General features: G+C 53.2%; 1 protein-coding gene across 1 annotated transcript in view; it reads left to right on the top strand.

Moving 5' to 3' along the window:
• PKD1 (polycystin 1, transient receptor potential channel interacting) overlaps positions 1–20515 on the top strand; it is an 88605-nt gene that overhangs the window by 19977 nt on the left and 48113 nt on the right. The window contains exons 2-6 of the mRNA XM_054391336.1: positions 12386–12457; positions 13152–13223; positions 14559–14728; positions 17225–17893; positions 18410–18593. Coding sequence (XP_054247311.1) covers positions 12386–12457; positions 13152–13223; positions 14559–14728; positions 17225–17893; positions 18410–18593 — 1167 coding nt within the window. The remainder of the gene's footprint in view (positions 1–12385; positions 12458–13151; positions 13224–14558; positions 14729–17224; positions 17894–18409; positions 18594–20515) is intronic.

Raw genomic sequence — 20515 nt, 5'->3', positions numbered from 1 at the left:
GGTGTCCCTGCCCATGGCAGGGGTTTGGAACTTGATGAGCTTCAAGGTCCTTCCAACCTAACCCAGTCTGTATAACATCCAGGGATCCAGGGAGCATGGAAGTGAGCCAGGAAGGGGAAGGAGATGTTCTTTAGGAACCAGCACCTGTGGGTGTTTAGTGTGGAGGAGGCTGAGGGGAGACCTCATTGCTCTCTAGAACCCCTGAGAAGAGGCTGGAGTCAGGTGAGTGTTGGTCTCTTCTCCCAAGGAGCAAGTGACAGGACAAGAGGAAATGGCCTCAGGTTGCTCCAGGGGAGGTTTAGGTTGGACAGGAGAAGAAACTTCTTCCCTGAGGGTGTTGTCAAGGCCTGGAACAGGCTGCCCAGGGAGGTGGTTGAAACCCCTGGAGGTGTTTGAAAGAGGCAGAGATACGGTGCTGAGGGACATGGTTTAGCACCAGACCTGGCAGAGTTAGGTGAAGGTTGGACACAAGGATCTTAGAGGTGTTTGCCATCCCAGGTGACTCTGATTCTCTGGTCACTGTGTGACTTGTTCCCCTTCTATACTCATTCCACTTCTCTTCCTTCAGCTCTCCAGGCTGCCAAACGTTTTGTTCCTTCCTCCCCTGTAGCTGTGTCTGCATCCTCTGCTCTTTGTGTTCGTGCTTTCATTTGGAGGCTTGTGTTGGTTTTTTTGAATGTCAGTTGCATTTTTATCGTATTTGACTCCTGTAAGTTTGAGATCAGTGCACAGTGTGGGGCAAGGATGCTGTGCAGATAACCTCTGCTCTGTCCCCTGGCCCTCGGGAGCAGACCAGCTTGGCTGCAGACCAGTGCCAGGGGGTTTAACCAGCAGACCTGTAGTTTTCCCTCCTCTGCAGGCTGTGGTAGGAGGCAGCCAAGCTTCTCTCCATCTCTTGTGGTGCTTGCTTTGCTGTAGAGGTGACTGAGAAACCCCTTGTGTGTGGCTGTCCTGGAGTCTGGTTTAATACTAGAAGAAATTGGGCACCAGCAAGGAATGTGGCCACCAGGCCTGGGTGAGATCTCTTGAGAGACCTCACAGAAGGTGGTGCTTGTCCTCATGGCCAATGGTAGTGTGGCAGGGCAGCAGGTGTTGAGACCCTTGGTGTCCCCTGGCTCTTGGTGAGGAAAGGGAAGCAGGGCACTGGGACTGGGACAGAGAGGAACTGGGCACCAGGATGGTGCTAGAGAGAATCTGGGCACTGGGACAGGGCTGGAGAGGCCACCAAGATTGGGCTGGAGAGGAACAAGGTGCCAGGATGGGGCTAGAGAGGAGCTGGGCACTGGGACAGGGCTGGAGAGGAACCAGGTACCAGGCTGAGGCTAGAGAGGAGCTGAGCACTGGGACAGGGCTGGAGAGCATCTGGATGCCAAGATGGAGCTAGAGAGAAGATTGGCACTGGCATAGGGCTGGAGAGGAGCCAAGCTCCAGGACAGGGCTGGAGAGAAGCTGGCCACTGGGATGGGGCCAGAGAGGAGCCAGGCTCTGGGAGAGAGCTGGGCACTAGGAAAGGGCTGGAGAGGAGCTGGGCTTGGGGCTGGAGCAGCATTACATAACGCAGTGCCCCTGCTCCAGAGCCACGTTCAGATGATTAATTTGAGTCTCTGCAGCCTCTTCCCTGTAATAATATTTTAAACATTACTTTTCCACTGCTCCCTGCCAGCGATCGTTGCTTTGCGCTGTGCAGGCTGTAAAGTTTCACTTCAAGGATGGGTTTCACTCCCCTTACAAAATGTGTCTGGAATGTGCAGATGTTTCCTTCAGGGACCAGGGAGCCAATGGGCTCCAGCACAGCACCCCCACGGGGAGGACTCAATGTGCTGAGCAGCCCTATTCACAAAATCACAAACAAACACACACACAGAGCCTGTGGAGCTGGACCCAGGCTGGGCATGGTGCTTAGAGCCCTCTTAGTGTTAAAAGGTCTGGGTCAGAGCTGCAGAAGGGTTTGGGTTGGGTTGCTGCTGGGCTGCAGGGACATGTGGAGTGGTGGCAGAGAGGTCCTGCTCTGCAGTCTGTGGGAGCTATGGGTGGTGTTACTGCAGTTGTGGCTTTTAAGTGTGGGCCTCTCACTCCAAGAAGGACATTGAAGGGCTGGAGCAGGTCCAGAGAAGGGCAGCAAAGCTGTGTCCTGTGAGGAGCAGCTGAGGGAACTGGAAGAAAAAGAGCTGGAGACAAGGGAGGCTGAAGGGAGACCTCATTGCTTTCTACAAGTCTCTGAAAGGAGGTTGGAGCCAGGTGGGGCTTGGTCTCTCCTCCCAAGGAACAAGTGATGGGACAAGACGCAACAGCCTCAAGTTGCCCCAGGGGAGGCTTAAGTTGGACATGAGGAACAATTTCTTCATCAAAAGGGTCTTTGGGCACTGGCCCAGGGTGCCCAGGGCGGTGGTGGAGCCACCGTCCCTGGAGGCATTAAAAGCCATTTGGATGAGGTGTGGAGGGCCATGGACTAATAGCTGAGTACAGGGAGATGTTTGATTCTGGTTGGATTTGATCTAAGGGTCTTTTCCAACCAGGCAGTTCTGTGAGTCACATAGTGCTGGTTTTGGAGACAAATTGGAAGAACTATGAAAACTTGGCTGACTGGGTGCAGAATAACATCCTGCAGGTATCCATGGCTTGTGCAGGCCAAGAACAAACAGATTCTTGAGTTAGAGAAAATGGAGAGATGGGATTTAAGTGGGCAAAAAAAAAAGTTTGCATGGAGAGTGGAGAACACTGGAAGATGTTTTTTCTGGAACAACCACCCTGTGTATGGAAACCCCAGCAACTGGGACCTCACATTAAGGCTGTAGGCATGCCTGAGGGGGTGTTTGACTAGGCTGCTCCTGGTTTTATAGTTCTTTACAAGGAGGCTGCTGGAACATTGCAACAGGTTGCTCAGGGTGGTAGCTGAGGCCCATGCCTGGAGCTATTCAAGGTGAGGCTGGACAAGGCTCTGAGCAACCTGATCTAGTGGAGGATGTCCCTGTTGATTGCAGGGTGTTGGACTGGGTGACCTTTGGAGGTGTCTTCCATGAGCTACAGCACATGGAAAGAGAAGTGTGGATAGTGATGAGCATGGACAGAGAGCTCAAGTCCATCAGACACTGATAAGCAAAAGAATGCAAGGGAAAGTCTGTGGCCAGCTGAGAACAAAAAAGAGTTTTTCCAGTGTGTTGGGAATTAAAGGAATTAAGTTCTCCTGGTCTGTTACTAGATGGCCATGGTCAAATCATCAATGAAAACAGAGCCCAGGCAGGAGCGTTCAGTAAATATTTCTGTTTGCTGTTGGGCACAAGCCAGGTGATGTATTTCTGTCATATGAGGATGATGAAACACTTCCCACTCCAACAGTAACTGAGGAGGATGTTAAACAGCTGCTATTAATGTCAGATCTTCTGAGACAGCAACTTCTGATGGGTTCCATCCAAGAACTGGAACAGATCTGGCTGAAGAGCTCTCTGGACTATAAATGGTCACTTGTAGTGGGTTTGGGGGGGGCATTAGGGAAATCCAAGAACTGGATCTCGTTGTATCAGGTGATAGAACAAGAGGAAATGGCCTGCACCAAGGGAGGTTTAGGCTGGACATGAGGAACAATTTCTTTTCTGCAAGAGTGGTCAGGGGTTGGAAGAGGCTGCCCTGGTTGGTGATGGAGTCACCATCCCTGGAGGTGTTCACAAAATGTGTGGCCATGGCACTTGGGGTCATGGTTTGATGGCCATGGTAGTGTTGGGTTGCTGGTTGGACTTAATCTTAGAGGGCTTTTCCAACCAATTCTGATTCTGGGATTCTGTGCAAGTGACCCTGGTGTTGACAGAGGTGAATGAGGTGGTACAAAGGTTTCTTGGCCTGCTGCTCTGGTTTTCTAGCCCAGGGAGAAACAATGCAGTGCACAATATGGAGATGATGTAGGAGTTAAAGGGAGTGGCGTAATTAGTGACAATCGAAATGGAAAATTCACTTATGGAGAGGAGATCTCATGAGCCTTTGCTTTTTAAGTAAGTTTACAGAAGGAGAAGGTGAAGATGTTGATGCAACCCATATATGACTTCTGTCAGGTGTTTGACTTGGTGTCACATGTGTTTGTTAGAAACTGAGGTGAAAAGGTACCAGCACTGATGGCTTCAGAATGGACAAAGAAACTGCAGGTGTCATGAAGAGCTGGGTTCCATGAAAGGCTCAGAGACTTGATTGCCTCCATAGTGTAATGGCAACAAGGCTGGGGACGGGTCTAGAGCACAAGCTCCATGAGGAGAGGCTGAGGGAACTGGGGGTGTTTAGCCTGGAGAAGAGCATGCTCAGGGGAGACCTGATAGCAGCCTGCCAGTACCTGAGCAGGGCCTATAGGAAGGATGGGGAGAGACTGTTTACAAAGGCCTGTGGTGACAGGACAAGGGGCAATGGCTTCAAACTAGAGAAGGGCAGATTTAGATTGGGTACAGGCAAAAGTTCTGTACTGTGAGGGTGGTGGAACACTGGAACAGGTTGCCCAGGGAGGTGGTTGAGGCTCCACCCCTGGAGCTATTCTCCCCCTCTACTCAGCTCTGGTGAGACCCCACCTGGAGTACTGCGTCCAGTTCTGGAGCCCCTATTACAAGAGGGATATGGACATGCTGGAAGGTGTCCAGAGAAGGGCCACCAGGATGATCAGAGGGCTGGAGCACCTCTCCTTTGAGGACAGACTGAAAGATTTGGGGCTGTTCAGTCTGGAGAAGAGAAGGCTCCAAGGTGACCTTATTGTGGCCTTTCAGTATCTTAAGGGGGTCTACAAGAAAGCTGGGGAGGGACTTTTTAGGCTATCAGGTAGTGATAGGACTGGGGGGAATGGAATAAAGCTGGAAGTGGGGAGATTCAGACTGGAGGCGAGGAAGAAGTTCTTCCCCATGAGAGTGGTGAGAGCCTGGAATGGGTTGTCCAGGGAGGTGGTTGAGGTCCTATCCCTGGAGGTGTTTGCAGCCAGGCTGGATGAGGCTCTGGCCAGCCTGATGTAGTGTGAGGTGTCCCTGCCCATGGCAGGGGGTTGGAACTGGCTGATCCTTGTGGTTCCTTCCAACCCTGACTGATTCTATGATTCTATTCAAGGTGAGGCGGGCATGGCTCTGAGCAACTTGATCTAGCTGGGTTGTCCCTGCTGACTGTGGGGAGGTCAGACTGCATGAGCTTTGGAGGTCCTTTCCAGCCTGCACCAATCTATGATTCTATGTTGCTGGGAAGATACTTGGTTCTATCACATCTTTGGTTCTTTTGCAGACTTTCCATGTTTGCAGGACTGACTTTTAGCTGAGTGAAGCTTGTTTACATCCAGCAGTAGTTATGGGCATTAACTTCATTTAAATATTTGGGTTGCTGCTTTCTCCAGCTGAAGCTCTTCCCTGTGCTCATTTTTCATTGTGATGAGGCTGGGTGATGCCTGATGTTTTAATGATGATGATGATTTTTATGCCACATGAAGTCACCTCTTGGCACTGGAGGGGAGGCTTATGTCCAGTGCCAGTTCTGCTCCGTGCCAGCTCTTGGTTGCTTGTGTGGCTCAGAAGGGAGGACCTGGTGTGAAAAGCCTCTGTTATAATGGTGGGACATCCCTGTAGCCAATTCCTTGTCCCACCAGAGCACCCTGCAGAAGCACTTACTGACCTCCACATGCTCAGGAGGTCTCTGGTGGCTCCCCAGTGCCCCCCTTGCCTTTGGATCCATTGTTTTTGTGTTGGGAATGAGGAGATGAAGTCAGTGGCAGTCTAAGAATAACTTGTAAGTGGAGCTGTGATGTGGGTCCCCATGCAGGCATGCAGCAACGCTCCAGTTCCTGGGAGCCTCCTGCCTGGAATGCCCAGGCCCAGCCCTCCTGTCCAGAGGGGAGAGGGATGGGGAGCACATGATGCCATGTCCCAGGAGCTGGCCCTGCCAGAACACGATGTCGCTCCATGAGGTCACACGTCCCCCTTGCCCCAGTGGCTCCATCCCTACTCTGACTTCATAACCATGTTTGGGAAAGGCTGCAGAAAGCTGCTGGCTGTGGGGATCTGAGGAGCTGCTCCGTGAGTCTCTGCTGCACTGCAGACAGCTCCCGCCTGGAGGGTCAGGATGCCCTGACCATGATGGGGATGGCCTGGCTCAGATATCCTGCTGGCACTCACAGCCTTGCCTCCTCTGGAGATGGGACACGGGCACAGGAGCACAGGGAGTGTGGAAGAGCAGTGGATGGGTAGGGACTGCCCAGGTGTCACCTAGGGTGTCCCAGGGTCTCAGCTTGGTCTCATGTAGGGCTCAGGGATTGGTCTTTCCCAGCTGCTTGAAGCACAGGCTGCAACAGCCCCTGTTCTTCAAGGTCAGGTTGGACAGGACCCTGAGCAACCCGCTCTGGTTGAGGATGCCCTGCTAACTGCAGGGTGTTGAACTGGATGAGCTTTAAAGGTCCCTTCCTACCCAAACCAGTCTGGGATTCTGTGATATTATGAGCCTCAGCTGCCAGCAGGATTTACTCCTGGTACTCTGGGAGAGGCTTGCAGCAGGATGAGGTGGGAAGGGAACATTGCTCCACAGAATCACTGCTAGGGTTTGAAGTGATCTCTGAAGATCATCTAGAGCAGGATCACCCAGAGTAAATCACACATGTCCAGGTGGGTTCTGAATGTTTCACTCCATTGCTCAGAGCAGAGCCTGTGGTGGTGGAGTAATCTTCTTGTCCTGCAGCAGAGCTGGGAGGTACGACTGGGTCTGCTTTGTGTCAAACCCAACTGTCTCTTGGCACAGCTGCTTTTCAAGGGCATATGTGAGAGTGCTTTGGAGCTCTCCCAGGAGAGCACAGAGTGTTCAGAACACTGCAGAAGTGCTGTCTCCTTGCCTTCCACTTTCATATCAACAATTAAGGATTCAGCTGTAGGGAGGAAAATGCAGACCTCTCAGATGGCTATTTGTGACCAAAGTCTTCTGGGGCAAATTCCTTAGAGAGCGTGAAGACATGGGCCAACATTTGGAACTCATAAATTCACAAGGAGCAAATGAATTGTCGTCATGCTGTGCCAGCCTCGGGGAGACAAGGGTGCTGGCTGCCATCTGCGTGCCCCAGTAGGCAGCTCTGCTCAGGACTCGCTCACAGCAGCTCCTGCTGTCTCGCACTCAACCTTTTCCTGGACTGTACCCTCCATCTTGGGCATTTTTTGGGTGCTGATCTCTGCAATAGAGTCCCATGGCATGTGGGGCAGCATCCTGGCCTGGATCAGGAATAGTGTGGCCAGCAGGAGGGAAGTTATTGTCCCCCTGCTCTCAGCACTGGTGAGGCCATACCTTGGATACTGGGCTCAGTTTTGGGCCACTCCAAGAAGGACGTGAAGGGGCTGGAGCAGGTCCAGAGAAGGGCATCGATGGTGGTGAAAAGTCTGGAGAACAGGGCTGGGGAGGAGCAGCTGAGGGGACCTGAGGGTGTTCAGCCTGGAGAAAAGGAGGCTGAAGGGAGACCTCACTGCTCTCTACAGCTCCTTGAGAGGAGGCTGGAGCCTAGTGGCTCTTCTCCCTAGTCTCAGGTGATAGAAGGAGAGGAAGAAGTCTGAAATTGTACCAGGGGAGGGTTAGGTTGGAGATCAGAAAAAGTTTCTTCCCTGCAAGAGTGGTCAGGGATTGAAACAGGCTGCTCAGGGCAGTGGTGGAGTCCCCATCCCTGCAGATACTCAAGAAACCAGTGGCTGTGGCTCCTGGGGCCATGGTGGCTTTGGGCTGATGGTTGGACTGGATGCTCTCAGACTGGATGTTTGAATTGAGACAATTCCATGATTCTGTGGATCAAACACAGCCTCCTCAGGGGTGGGATGCACCAGGTCACAGTGAACTGCTACATGGCTCTGGGAGGAAAGTGGTGAAACCCACCGGGGAATGGCCCCATCTTTGTGTTCAGCTGCATCTCTTGATGATGTGTGGTGGAGATGGAATCCCTTTGCCCTGAAAGATTCCTGCTTCACTGTGACTGAAACCAGGACCTGGTTGTGAAGTTCTCCAGGTGCTGTTGCACTTTTGTCTGCATTGTGAAGGCTAAAGGCTGCTCATGCAGCAGAGCTGGTGAAGCCCTTCTGCCAGCCTGGCACCCTAGTGCATGATGACAGTGTCGCTCCCTGTGCCAAAAAATCAGAGTTTGTTTCAGATTTCTGTAGCCCCTGTGGCAGGAATCTCCATTTCCCTCCTGCACAAGCTCTGTTACTTCTGCTGTGCTTCCTAGGAGAGCTGCAAGCCAAAGATGAAGTCAAAAAGGAACCAGATCAGCAAAAAACTCGTTTTTCCTGGCTCAAGCATGCAAAAACACACGGGGTTTGTCTTCCTCTTTTCTGGAAAGTCTGTTACAGACTCAGGCAGCTGAAGCCCAGCACAGGGGCTGCCCTTTGCTCCTGGGCACTGGGGAAATGTTTGCCATGCTGACACCTAAGGCAGTGGTGGGTACCTCCTTGGTGGTTTGCTCCTTGTGTCTCACAAGCCATTTTCTGTGCCCTTCTGGCCATTGTCCTCTCTGGGTGCAGGGTGTGAAATGGTGCAGCCTGGCTTTTGGTGGTGGCATTGCTGAGATCATTACTGGATGTTTCCGGACGTTGCTGGGCATTGCTGGGGGTGTTGCTGGGCGTTGCTGGGCATTGCTGGGGGCGTTGCTGGGCATTGCTGGGGGTGTTGCGGGGCAGTGCTGGGAGCGTTGCTGGGCAGCGCTGGGAATGTTGCTGGGCAGCACTGGGAGCGTTGCTGGGGGCGTTGCTGGGCATTGCTGGGGGCGTTGCTGGGCATTGCTGGGTGTTGCTGGGCAGCGCTGGGGGTGTTACTGGGCATCGCTTGGAGGCGTTGCTGGGTGTCACTGGGGGCGTTGCTGGGCGTTGCTGGGGGCGTTGCTGGGAGCCTTGCTGGGTGTTGCTGGGAGCGTTGCTGGGCGTTGCTGGGGGCGTTGCTGGGCAGTGCTGGGAGCGTTGCTGGGCAGTGCTGGGGGCGTTGCTGGGCGTTGCTGGACAGTGCTGGGAGCGTTGCTGGGCAGTGCTGGGGGCGTTGCTGGGCAGTGCTGGGAGCGTTGCTGGGCAGTGCTGGGGGCGTTGCTGGGCGTTGCTGGGCAGCGCTGGGGGCGTTGCTGGGCAGTGCTGGGAGCCTTGCTGGGCATTGCTGGGGGCGTCGCTGGGGGCGTTGCTGGGCAGTGCTGGGAGCCTTGCTGGGCATTGCTGGGGGCGTCGCTGGGGGCGTTGCTGGGCAGTGCTGGGAGCCTTGCTGGGCATTGCTGGGGGCGTTGCTGGGGGCGTTGGTGGGCAGCGCTGGAGCGTTGCTGGGCATTGCTGGGGGCGTTGCTGGGGGCGTTGCTTGGCATTGCTGGGGGCGTTGCTGGACAGCGCTGGGTGATGGTTGGACTCAGTGATCTTGGAGAGCTTTTCCAACCAAATCAATTCCATGATTCTATCTCCAGAGGTCCCTTCCAGCCCTTCCATACTGGATTTTCTGAGACCTCTTTGACCCTCTCTGAGCTTGCACTCAGGCTCCTCTCTGCACAGTTGCTTCACCCTGTCTGTGGGTGCTTTTCCCATTACTGTTCTGGCTGAGCTCCACACACCAAAAAGGCTGGGGAAGGCATGAGCCAGCACTGTTCCCTTTTCCCTTTCCCCTTTCCCTTTCCCTTTCCCTTTCCCTTTCCCTTTCCCTTTCCCTTTCCCTTTCCCTTTCCCTTTCCCTTTCCCTTTCCCTTTCCCTTTCCCTTTCCCTTTCCCTTTCCCTTTCCCTTTCCCTTTCCCTTTCCCTTTCCCTTTCCCTTTCCCTTTCCCTTTCCCCTTCCCTCACTCCCTTTTGGTGAAATGGAGGCAAAGTGGGGCCACAAATGACATAATGAGAGCATGACATCAGGCTTGGCAGGCAGGGGCTGCTATCCTCTGCTTCACATTGGCTGTTCTCTGGAATCCAGAGAAACCAGCAGTGCACCAAAAAAAGCCTGTCCACCACCACAGCTGGGGAAAGGAGCTGCCAGCTGTGGGGTGTGGAGCCTATCTGAACATCAGGAGTGGGTCCAGAGAAGGGCAATGAAGCTGGTGAAGGGTGTGGAGGGGCTGGTGAGGAGCAGCCGAGGGAACTGAGGTTTTTTAGTCTGGAGAAAAGGAGGCTGAGGGGAGACCTTCTGACTCTTTACAGCTCCCTGCAAGGAGGTTGGAGCCAGGTGGGGGTTGGTCTCTTCTCATAAGTCACAACTGGTAGGACAAGAGGAAATGGCCTCAAGTTATGCCAGAGGAGGTTTAGGTTTGGCATAAGGAAAAACTTCTGTATCAAAAGGGTTCTCCTGGCCCTTCCTGACCAAAACCTGCTGGCCACAAGGACAGCACCAGGTGCCCTGCGCCCTTTGAGTCCCTGCTGGATCACTCCTCTTTGCCAGGAGCTCTTCCCCCATGCTCAAGCAGTGACAACTAGCCCATCATGCTGTGGGAAGGCAGCACTGAGCTGGGAGCTCCTGCCTGAGGTTGTGTTGTCCCTGGCTGCTGAGGCTGACGGCAGCAGCTCTGCCACTGAGCATCTTCCTGCACAGCTTCCAGGTCTCAGGTGCTTCCGACCTTGCTCTTGTGTGAGAATGGAACTGACTGACCCCAGGGAGTCGAGGGTTTGGGGTCTTAGCCTTCACTTATCTGAAGTTTAAAAGCTCTTTCTGGGTTGGACTGGAGATGATGATTCCAAAGGGATGTTTGTCATGGTCTGGGGGTGGCTCAGGTCCAACCCCTCCATGCCTGACACTATGGCAGATGGATGGAGATGAGCAGAAGTGCTCTGCTGGAGTTGTTCACCTCTTGCTTGGGAAGTAGCAAGATGGAGAGAAAGGTGCAGAGAAGGTGGCTAGGATTGGGGCTGCGTGTCCTGGGACCCTGCAGAGCTCAGGTGCCTGCTTGCCCAATTGTGCCATCTGTGATGGTGAGAACTTCACCCTGCTCTGGTGCCCTTCTCTCCATGCAGCCAGGAGCAGTTTAGAAAAGCCTCTTTGAAATCACAGACTGACAGACAGGTTTGGGTGGGAAGGGAAATTAAAGCTCATCCAGTCCAACCCCATGCAGCCAGTAGGGACATCCCCAACCAGAGCAGGTTGCTCAGAACCCCAAACAGCCTGGTCTGGGATGGTGCCAGGGATGGGGTATTTCTCAGCTCTCTGGGCAACCTGGACCAGGGTCTCACCACGCTCAGCACAAGAAAAAAAATCTTCCTCTATCTAGTCTGAATCTTCCTCTTTTAGTTTAAAACCTAAGAAGAAATGGCAAAGTTCTGATTTTGGAGCAGCAGAATAGTTTGGGGGTCTCTTTGCCTGGGCAAGGAGCAAGACATCAGAGCTGAAAGACCATTTCCTGCTGTCTTGGGCTTGAGGTGCTGCCTGAAAACTAAATGGTTTATTTCCAGGTATTTCAAAGGAGAAGAGATGGATGTATTTGTTTCCCTGTAAGGTAACTGGTTAGTGGTTTGGTCCTTTCCAAAACTGGTGCAGAGGAGCACAATGATAGAAAATGCTCCAGAAGACATGGAGCAGGAGCCTTCCTGACGAAGGATCTGTCCTGGCTGACTGGCAGTGGTTAGGATTCCAGTCCAAGCTTGTCTTATGTGTTTGTCTTGCAAGTGAGAGCTGGAAACGGGTATAGACTTTCATGTCCTGTTGTGCAAGCTGTGATTCCCATGTGTCTGTGTCACTGCAGAAAAGGGAAGTCTCTTCCTTACCCACCTCAAGACAGAAGGACCCAGGCTGGGTTTGGACATTTTGGCTACTCTCCTTTTTAATGTGTATTGAGCTTTTATTTTGCACATTTCTTGGACTTCCTTACTGGTGTTACTGGTGAGCTCTTCTGAATCTACTCTAGGCTTGGCAAAGAACTGCCAGGCAGCAAAATCAGGGAAAATAAACTCCAGCCTTTTAAAGAGACATCTACCCTTGTTACTTATCCCCAGAATTTCCTGGAATCATCCATCACTCTCCTGCCAGTTTGGCAGAATTCTTTGAATTGGGATAATTTGAAATTGAAATGTCAGCTCAAACCAAGAGTTGGTATTGGGACCAAAATAAGAGGTGAGGCAGCAAGGAGGAGTAGCAGAAGCCAACAGTGTGAGCTTGCAGCTCAGAAGGCAAGTGGCAGCCTGGGCTGCATCCGAGGCAGTGTGGCCAGAGATGGAGAGAAAAGATACTGCTCCTCTGCTCTGCTCTGGGGAGACTTCACCTGCAGGGCTGTGTCCAGCTCTGGGACCCTCAGCACTGGAAGGACATGGACATCTGGGAAAGGTCTGGTCTTTGATCCACTTTGGTACCCCACATCCTTCTACTCTGGAGTCTGGATGGGGTTTGGAGAGCTCTAGTGATGGAGGACCTCTGCTGAGGTCTTGTGCTAGGGGAATGACAAAGTGAAGTTGAAGGAAAGCTGAACTTTGTGTTTTCTTTCCCTAGGGACCTTTCCAGGAACAAGATCAGTAGTTTGGGTGTTCAGATATTCGAGAGCCTGACTTCTCTGCAGAAACTGTAAGTACCTCCTGGACCCTTCATCTCCCCGCTTCAAGCACATGCTTGAGTTCCACAGGCCTGACCTCCTTTGCTGAGTCCTAGATTGATGTACTTATGGACTTCTTCCTCAAGATGTTTAACTGCAAGGTCCAGTGACTCACTTACTGGCATTCAAGAGGATTGGGCAGGATTTGACCCTGCAGGTCAAACTGTTGTGTCAAATTGACCCTTATCATTGCTTTTCAATATCTAAGAGGCAGAGGTCAAGAGGCTGGGGCCAGACTCTTGTCAGTGATGCCCAGGGACAGGACAAGGGGCAGTGGGCACAAACTGGAACCCAGGAGGTTCCATCTGAACAGGAGGAGAAACTTCTTTGATGTGAGGGTGCTGGGGGCCTGGAGCAGGCTGCCCAAAGAGGTTGCAGAGCCTCTTCTGGAGAGCTTCCAATCACCCCTGGCCATTGTGCCCCTGGGCAAGCTGCTGTGGGTGCCCTGCTTTGTCAGGGGTTGGACTGGGTGATCTTCAGAGGTCCCTTCCTGTGCTTGGATTCCATGACTTAGTGCCTAGCTGAACATTTTGCTGTCATATGCATGAGACTCAAGATGCTCAGAGAGTAACTAGCACCCAAGCAGAGCCTGGGAGAGAGGTTGGTCCTGTTTGTTGGTCAGGCTGTTGTTATCATTGTGATGAACTTCCATTTTCTCTTTCACAGAGATATAAGCCACAACAAGATTTCTACATTAGAAGATGGAATATTTGATAATTTATTTAATTTAAGTGAAATGTAAGTTCCTCCTCTGTTCCTCAGTTCTTTCTTTAGACTTTCCTTGAAGCAGCTGTCTGTGGGTGCCTTAGGGTGCTATGGGGCATGCACCCAACCAAGCCTTCTAGACTCTCTCCAGTTTCTTCCTTAAGTTGTGTCCTGCTCTTGACTCTTCATGGTGCCCTTCAAGCCTTCTTCTTTGCTTCTCGTCCTTCAAGCCCTCGTCTTTGCTTCTTCTTCCTGGATTCATCCAACCACTCCTACTGCTTTTTTGGCTTCCTTTCTTCTTTCCCACACCCATCTCTGATGAGGTTCTTGTGTCTGGCAAGAAATGTGAGCAGCAGGTCCTGGAAGGTTCTCCTCCCCCTCTACTCTGCCCTGGTGAGGCCACATCTGGAATATTGTGTCCAGGTGTGAGCTGCCCAGGTCAAGAGAGACAGGGACCTGCTGGAGAGAGTCCAGGGGAGGCTACAAAGCTGCTGAGGGGCCGGGAACAGCTCTGTGAGGAGGAAAGGCTGAGAGCCCTGGGACTGAGAGCCTGGAGAAGAGCAGCCCCAAGGAGATCTGAGCAATGCTCAGCAACAGCTAAAGGCTGGGGGGCAAGAGGCTGGGGCCAGACTCTTGTCAGTGGTGCCCAGGGACAGGACAAGTGGCAAGGGGCACAGACTGGAACCCAGCAGGAGAAACTTCTTTGTTGTGAGGGTGCTATAGGCCTGGGTGAGAAGGCCCATGTGAGGCTGTCCCTCCTCAGGCTGGCCAGCAAAGTGCTGCTTGCAGTTCCAGAGCTGGTAGATCCAGCCCCTGCATCAGCCCAGCCTGGCTGGCGTCAGTTGAACAAACATCCTCCCACCCCTGTCCCATTGGCAGCAGAGTGCTGAGGGCTGTCATTTGCATCCAACTTGGCTGCAATTAAGAAGATTCCATCTTCTCATTAAACTGCCACATGGAAGGATTAGCATTGACTTGGCCTTTCTTCTTTGACAGATCAATTTTGTTCTCAGAGCTATTTTTTGTAATGGGGCTGTAAATAGTCCCCCTGTGGCTACAGAAGCTGCTGCTCCACCACCAGGGCTCTTCTCTGGCAGACTGCTTTAAATATCAGACTGGGACTGTAATTTGCTTCTAATTGCAACAATTATTTGTAGAGTTAAAAAAGAACTTGGAGTGCTTGCCTAATTCTAGCCATCTAGAAAGATGATGTTAATTGTTGCTTGATTCCCTATTCATTCCCTCACCTCCCAGCCCTTTCCCAAGCTCACAGATGGGAGCAGGGAGGGATCTGCACATGGCTGTGATTAACACTCCACACGTGTCACCTTGGGGCTTGAACTTCTCCCTCTGATCTCCCTCCTGCAGAAACTTCAGTTGGAATCCATGGGTTTGTGACTGCAGACTTGCCTGGCTGCCCCGTTGGGTGGCAGACAGAGGAGTGAAGGTGATGCAGGTGCCAGAGACGAGGTGTGTCCAGCCTCCAGAGCTGGCAAACCTCTCCCTCTTCAACATCTCCTTCATCAATGCCACTTGTGGTAAGGAAATGCTGTGGGTTGTGGTGGGAGAGACAACCAAACTGGTGGAAATAAGGGACACGGGTAGCTGGTGATCACATCTAGACCTCTTTAGACCTCAACTCACTAGTTGTGATCTGATTAAACAAATAATGGTGGTGCCTGACTGTAGCCTGATGCCTAAAGGATTGAGTCCATCTGAACAGGAGGAGAAAATTCTTTGGTTTGAGGGTGCTGGAGGCCTGGAGCAGGCTGCCCAGTGAGGTTGTGGAGTCTCCTTCTCTGGAGAGCTTCCAAATTCAACTGAACATTGTGACCCTGGGCAAGCTGCTGTGGCTGGGTTTAGCAGGGGGTTGCACTGGACGATCTCTGGCGGTCCCTGCCAACCCCCCTGGGGTTCTGGCATTCTGTGTAAGTTGGATCTTTGCAGGAAACAGGGCTCCTTGTTGGGTATGTTCAAAGAACACTGCCCTCATCTACAGCCCATCACCTCCTCCAAGCATCTACCTTGGCTAGCAGAAACATTGGTCAGTGTTTAACTGGAGTGTGGGAAGGGAAGCCTTAAGAAAACAAATCCTGCTTGGGTGCTCAGCTGTCTATAAAGTGAGAGAGGCATTGAGGCTGAGTCCTTCCCCCCAGCATGCATCAAGCATCTTCTGTGATGCTTGATGGGATGATGCAGTGTTGAAAGCTGAGGGAACCAGGGCTGGTGGGAGCCAGCTGAGCTGCCTGGTGAATTGCAGAGCTCCCTGAAGACAAAACCTGAGTGGTGGTTGCTCCTCCTTCCCCAGCAAAGTTCTCCCTGCCTTGCAGCACCTTGAGGGGATAACACCAGCACTGTCACTCCCCTTGATAATGAGTTCTTCCCTACTGTAAGTTAGTGTGGGATAATGTGGAGCTGCTTTCTGGGTAGTTCAGTGCAGTGGGAAGAGGCTGGGAACGCCCTGCCGGCTGCTGACAGAAGAACACCAGGCTGGTGTTAAAAGGCAAAGTAGTTCTCATTCCATGGTCCTCCTCAGGGGACTGCTCTTAAGAGAAGTGGCTCAAGTTTTGCAGGAAGGCCGTGGAGAAAGTTGGGCTGTTGGATGGATGTCGTGTGGGAAGATCACACAAGGCCAGAGCTGTTGAGATGTTTAAGAGTAGATGTTGTAGCAACCAGCAGAAACAGAGGAGCAAACATGGCTGGGCTGCGTGGGCAGAGCTGGGGAGGAGGCCAGGCGGTCCCAGCTGGGCTGCAGCTCCACACCGTGCAGGGGCCTCTGTGTTTGTGGCAGGGGAATGTCCCTCCCCTTCCAAGGGAAGGAAGCTTGAGGGAAGGAGCTGCTGCTCTGAGCTGCTGTGGCTATGGGAGCCTGCATGTCCATGCACGTGTGTGGCTGTGCTCCCCGCAGCCAGGCACCTGGTGTTCCTCTGCACCCTGCCCACCCTGTGCGTCCCTGCACATCCTCTGGGTGCAGGGTGTGCATGGCACCGCAGAATCCCAGAATCCCAATATGGTAGGGGTTGGAAGGGACCTCTGGGGATCACCCACTCCAACCCCTGCTCAAGCAGGGCACCCACAGCAGCTTGCCCAGGGTCACAGTGTCCAGCTGGGGTGGGAAGCTCTCCAGACAAGGAGACTCCACAACGTCTCTGGGCAGCCTGCTCCAGGCCTCCAGCATCCTCACAAAAAGAAGTTTCTCCTCCTGTTCAGATGGAACCTCCTGGGTTCCAGTTTGTGCCCCTTGCCCCTAGTCCTGTCCCTGGGCACCACTGAGCAGAGTCTTCCCCTCCTTTATGTCTTGCTGGGCATTGAGAAGATCTCCTCTTTCAGCACCAGACCTCTTGGCTCTTCCCAAAGAGGAAGGTGGCTGCAGTGTCTGCCAGCTCCAGGGTGGGCCCTGTGGAGAGTCTGGTGGTCTTTCCCCATGCCCCCAGTGTGCCCCCCTGCCCAGGTGTGTTTGCTCATAGACTTGCTGCTGGAAGCTCTAGGCAGTGTGCAGTGAAATGTGCTGTCCTGGTCTTACTTGGTGGCCAGTCCTGTGTGCTCCTTGGAGAGTCAGACTCGGTGGCTCTGTTTCCCATGGGACTGTTGGGCTCTCCAAAGCTCACTTTGATTTACTGACTGTTGCTGCCTCATCTCTGTGACTGGTTTGCGATTTCTGTCAGCATTTATTCGCATGAAGAGTTCGGAAATCATTGCTGAGGGATTAAAGACTTCCCAGGCAGGTCTCAAAGAGGAAATGCTTGGAGTGGAATCTGGTCCAGGAGAAGGCCATCCCAAGGGTGAGGGGGGTGTCTCTGGGAGGTTTCTGCAAGCCATGGCTTTTTAGTGTCAGATTCATAGAATCCTCGGATGGGTTTGGTGGGAAGGGACCCTTAAAGCTCATCCAGTTCCAACCATGCCAGGGACACCTTCCACCAGCCCAGGCTGCTCAAGGCCTCATCCAGCCTGGCCTTGCACACCTGCAGTGAGGAGGCAGCCACAGCCTCCCAGGGCAACCTGACTGCAAGAGAATCTTCTGTTCTGTCCCCCAGGAGCTCAGTACATAACGTGTGTGGTGAGCAACCACACAGAAAGAGCTGAATTTGTCATCCTCTTCACATCTGTTCACCCTGGGAACCTCACGGAGGAGACCTGCAGTGCCCTGTGCTACGCTGAAGATCAGGAGTATGGAGGTTTCAGCCCTCAGGGGCAGTGCTGGTGTGGAACTGCCCAGGAAACAAACTCTTCCTCCAGCTGTTTGCCATTTTGCACTGAGCCTTTGTCTGGGCAGGCCTGTGGTGGCCCATCCCTTGTCCGCTCTCCTTTCCAGGCACAGCTGCCTGTGTCTTTCAGAGGACTCCAGCCCCGCTACAGCCTACACCAGGCCGTGCTCTTCAATGTCAGTATTCCCATTGCTGCCAGCACTTTACTATGGGAATTTGGGGATCACACAGAGGTTCTCAACACCACCGGAAATGCAGCTGTCCATGTCTATGCCTTACCTGGGCAGTACAATGTCACTGCCACCATCTTTGTGGGCACCAAGGTCTTATCTGTGCAGGCAGAAATTGAGGTGGTGGCTTCACCTCAGGAGCTGGAACTGCAATGTCCTTCCTTGGTCAAGACAAATGAGAGTCTGGACATAAGCATCCGCAACAGAGGTGGCACTGGCCTCGAGGTGCTCTCCGGTATTACCACAGGGGCTGGAGAGCTGGGCAGAGGTAAGGAGGGTTGGCTGGATGGGTGCTGGACAGGGAGGGATGGCACTGGATCCTGGGCCTTCCCTTTCCCTTCCTACAAGTAATGAGAGATCACAGACTCAGAATTGCAGATGGTTTGGGTTGGAAGAGACCTCTATGCTCATGCAGTCCAGCCACCAACCCAACACCACCATGGCCACCAAACCATGTCCCGAAGTGCCATGGCCACATGTTTTGGGAACACCTTCAGGGATGGTGACTCCACCACCTCCCTCCAACCTAAACTTCACCTGGCACAATCTCGGGCCATTTCCTCTCCTTCTATCACCTGATTGAAGGGAGGTGACTCCTTTGGGCTCCCTTGACAGCATTTTGCACCCTCTTTGGCCAAGGAGATGGATGCACAGAGTGCACTTCAGCAGCAAAAGGAGATTTGTGGGCTTCAAGGCAGACAGGACATGCCTGGAAGCTCACTCTTCATGGGGGTTGTGAGCCCGTAGAAAGGACATCACGTTTGGGTTCTTCCACCTCTTGCAGCAGTTCACCCCCTGTGTTCTCCTGATGGCTTGGTGTTCCCGGGAAATAACCATTGCTACCAGCTGGTGGTGGAGAAGGCTGAGTGGTGGGAGGCCCAGCAGCACTGCCAGCAGCATGACAGTGGAGATCTGGCCTTTGTGAGCAGCCCTGAGATCCAGAGCTTCTTGGTGGCTCATGTCACCAGGTAAGTGAGGAGGTCATGGTTATAATTTCCTAGGGTCCTGGTGTTCCTGGGCTCACATCTGAAGAGGACTCTGGGAGGAGGGATCCTGCTGAGCCTGGCTGCTGGCTCAGGCAGCAAGGGACACATGGGGACAGGCTGAGGATGGGGAGATGGCTCCAGCAAGACCTTCTAGTGGTCTTCCAGCACCTGAAGGGGGCCTACAAGAAAGCTGGGGAGGGACTTTTGACAAGGACTGGTAATACCAGGGTGAGGGACAGTGGCTTTGAGCTGGAAGAGGGGAGACTGGAGATGAGGAAGAAATTCTTTACAGTGAGGGTGAGGAGACACTGGAACAGGTTGCCCAGGGAGGCTGTGGATGCCTCCTCCCTGGAAGTGCTCAAGGCCAGGCTGGATGAGGCCTTGAGCAACCTGGGCTGGTGGGAGGTGTCCCTGCCCATGGCAGGGGATTGGAACTGGATGATCTTGAAAGTCCCTTCCAGCCCATTCTATGATTCTGTGGTAGGGGTGAAGCTGCTGAACAAAGAGGAGGAACAAGCAGAGCTGGAGTCCTTGCTAAAGGTGGCTTCTTTATGTAAAGGCTGTGGGTGGAAGAAGAGGAATAGGGCAGAAAGGCTGCAAGTCAGAGCTGGGAACTGTGGGATGCTTCTTGTGGGCTTCTGGTACCTGCCTTTGTGCTTGTAGGTGCATCTGAAATGGTGCAGAGAGGTGCAGGTGCAGGGTCAGGAGTAAATGGGGCTGGGCTGAGCACATCTTCCCCTGAGACTTCAGCAAAGTCTACAGGCTCAGGCTGGGTGATGGAGAGGGTCAGAGGTGCTGGTGTCCAGAGGATGTGTGGCTGACAGACTGGGCCTGAGGGTGACCTTGCAACCAGCTCTTCCCATCAGCAGGATCACAGCTGAATTGTCCCATGTGTGACACCAAGGTGTGGAGCAGCTGGGATCCTGCACCCTCCCAGACACAGCCCAGAGCCCTTCTCCTCTTCTTTCACCTCTTGAGAAGGAGCAGAGCTCCTCTCTGTGTGTCAGGCTGCAGCAACATCTGTTCCAGCTCACATCTTGAGCTTTATAAACAGATAGCACTGGAGCTGTCAGCCTGTGCTGAAATCCACCTCTCCGAGTGCCCCTCTGCAACCAGCCAGTGCCTGGTGGGGGAGGACAACCAGGAGAGCTTGCAGGAAACTGACAGCTCTTGTCAGCACTCCCACATGTTGGAGGTGTTGGACATGGCCTCTTCATAAACACAGCCCAGGAAGCACATGTGAAGGGCATCACAGAAACATGGAATTGTTTTAGTTGGAAGAGACCTCTGTGATCGAGTCCAGCCACCAGCCCAACCCCACCATGGCCACTGAAGCACCTCCCCAGGTGCCATGGCCACAGGGTTCATGAACATATCCAGGGATGCTGTTCCAATCCCTGACCGTTCTTGCAGGAAAGAAATTGTTCCTCATCTCCAACCTGAACCTCCCCTGGCACAATTTCAGGCCATTTCCTCCCATTCTATCACCTGAGACTAGGGAGAAGAGCCCAACCCCCACCTGGCTCTAGCCTCCTCTCAGGGAGCTGTAGAGGGCAATGAAATCTCTCCTCAGACTCCTGTTCTCCGAGCTGAACACCCCCAGCTCCCTCATCTGCTCCCCCCCAGCCCTATTCTCCAGACCCTTTCCCAGCTCTGTTGCCCTTCTCTGGCCCTGCTCCAGCCCTCAATGTCCTTCTTGGAGTGAGGGGCCCAGAACTGACCCCAGGGTTTGGCCTCTTTTGCAGGGATTCTGTGCACGAACAGCTGTGTGTGACGTAGCCTTTGACCAGTCCAGCTGAAGGCTTGGCAGCTCTTTCTTCCCAACCATCTACCCCTGCCCTGTTCCATTCCTACTGGAATTTCTCCTGAGATGGCATAGATGTGGTCCCTGCTCCAGGGAAGAG

Source organism: Indicator indicator, chromosome 22, assembly GCF_027791375.1.
Source record: "Indicator indicator isolate 239-I01 chromosome 22, UM_Iind_1.1, whole genome shotgun sequence".
Lineage (NCBI taxonomy): Eukaryota > Metazoa > Chordata > Aves > Piciformes > Indicatoridae > Indicator > Indicator indicator.
The sequence above is the reverse complement of the archived record's forward strand: the minus strand, read 5'-3'. Positions and strand labels throughout refer to the sequence as shown.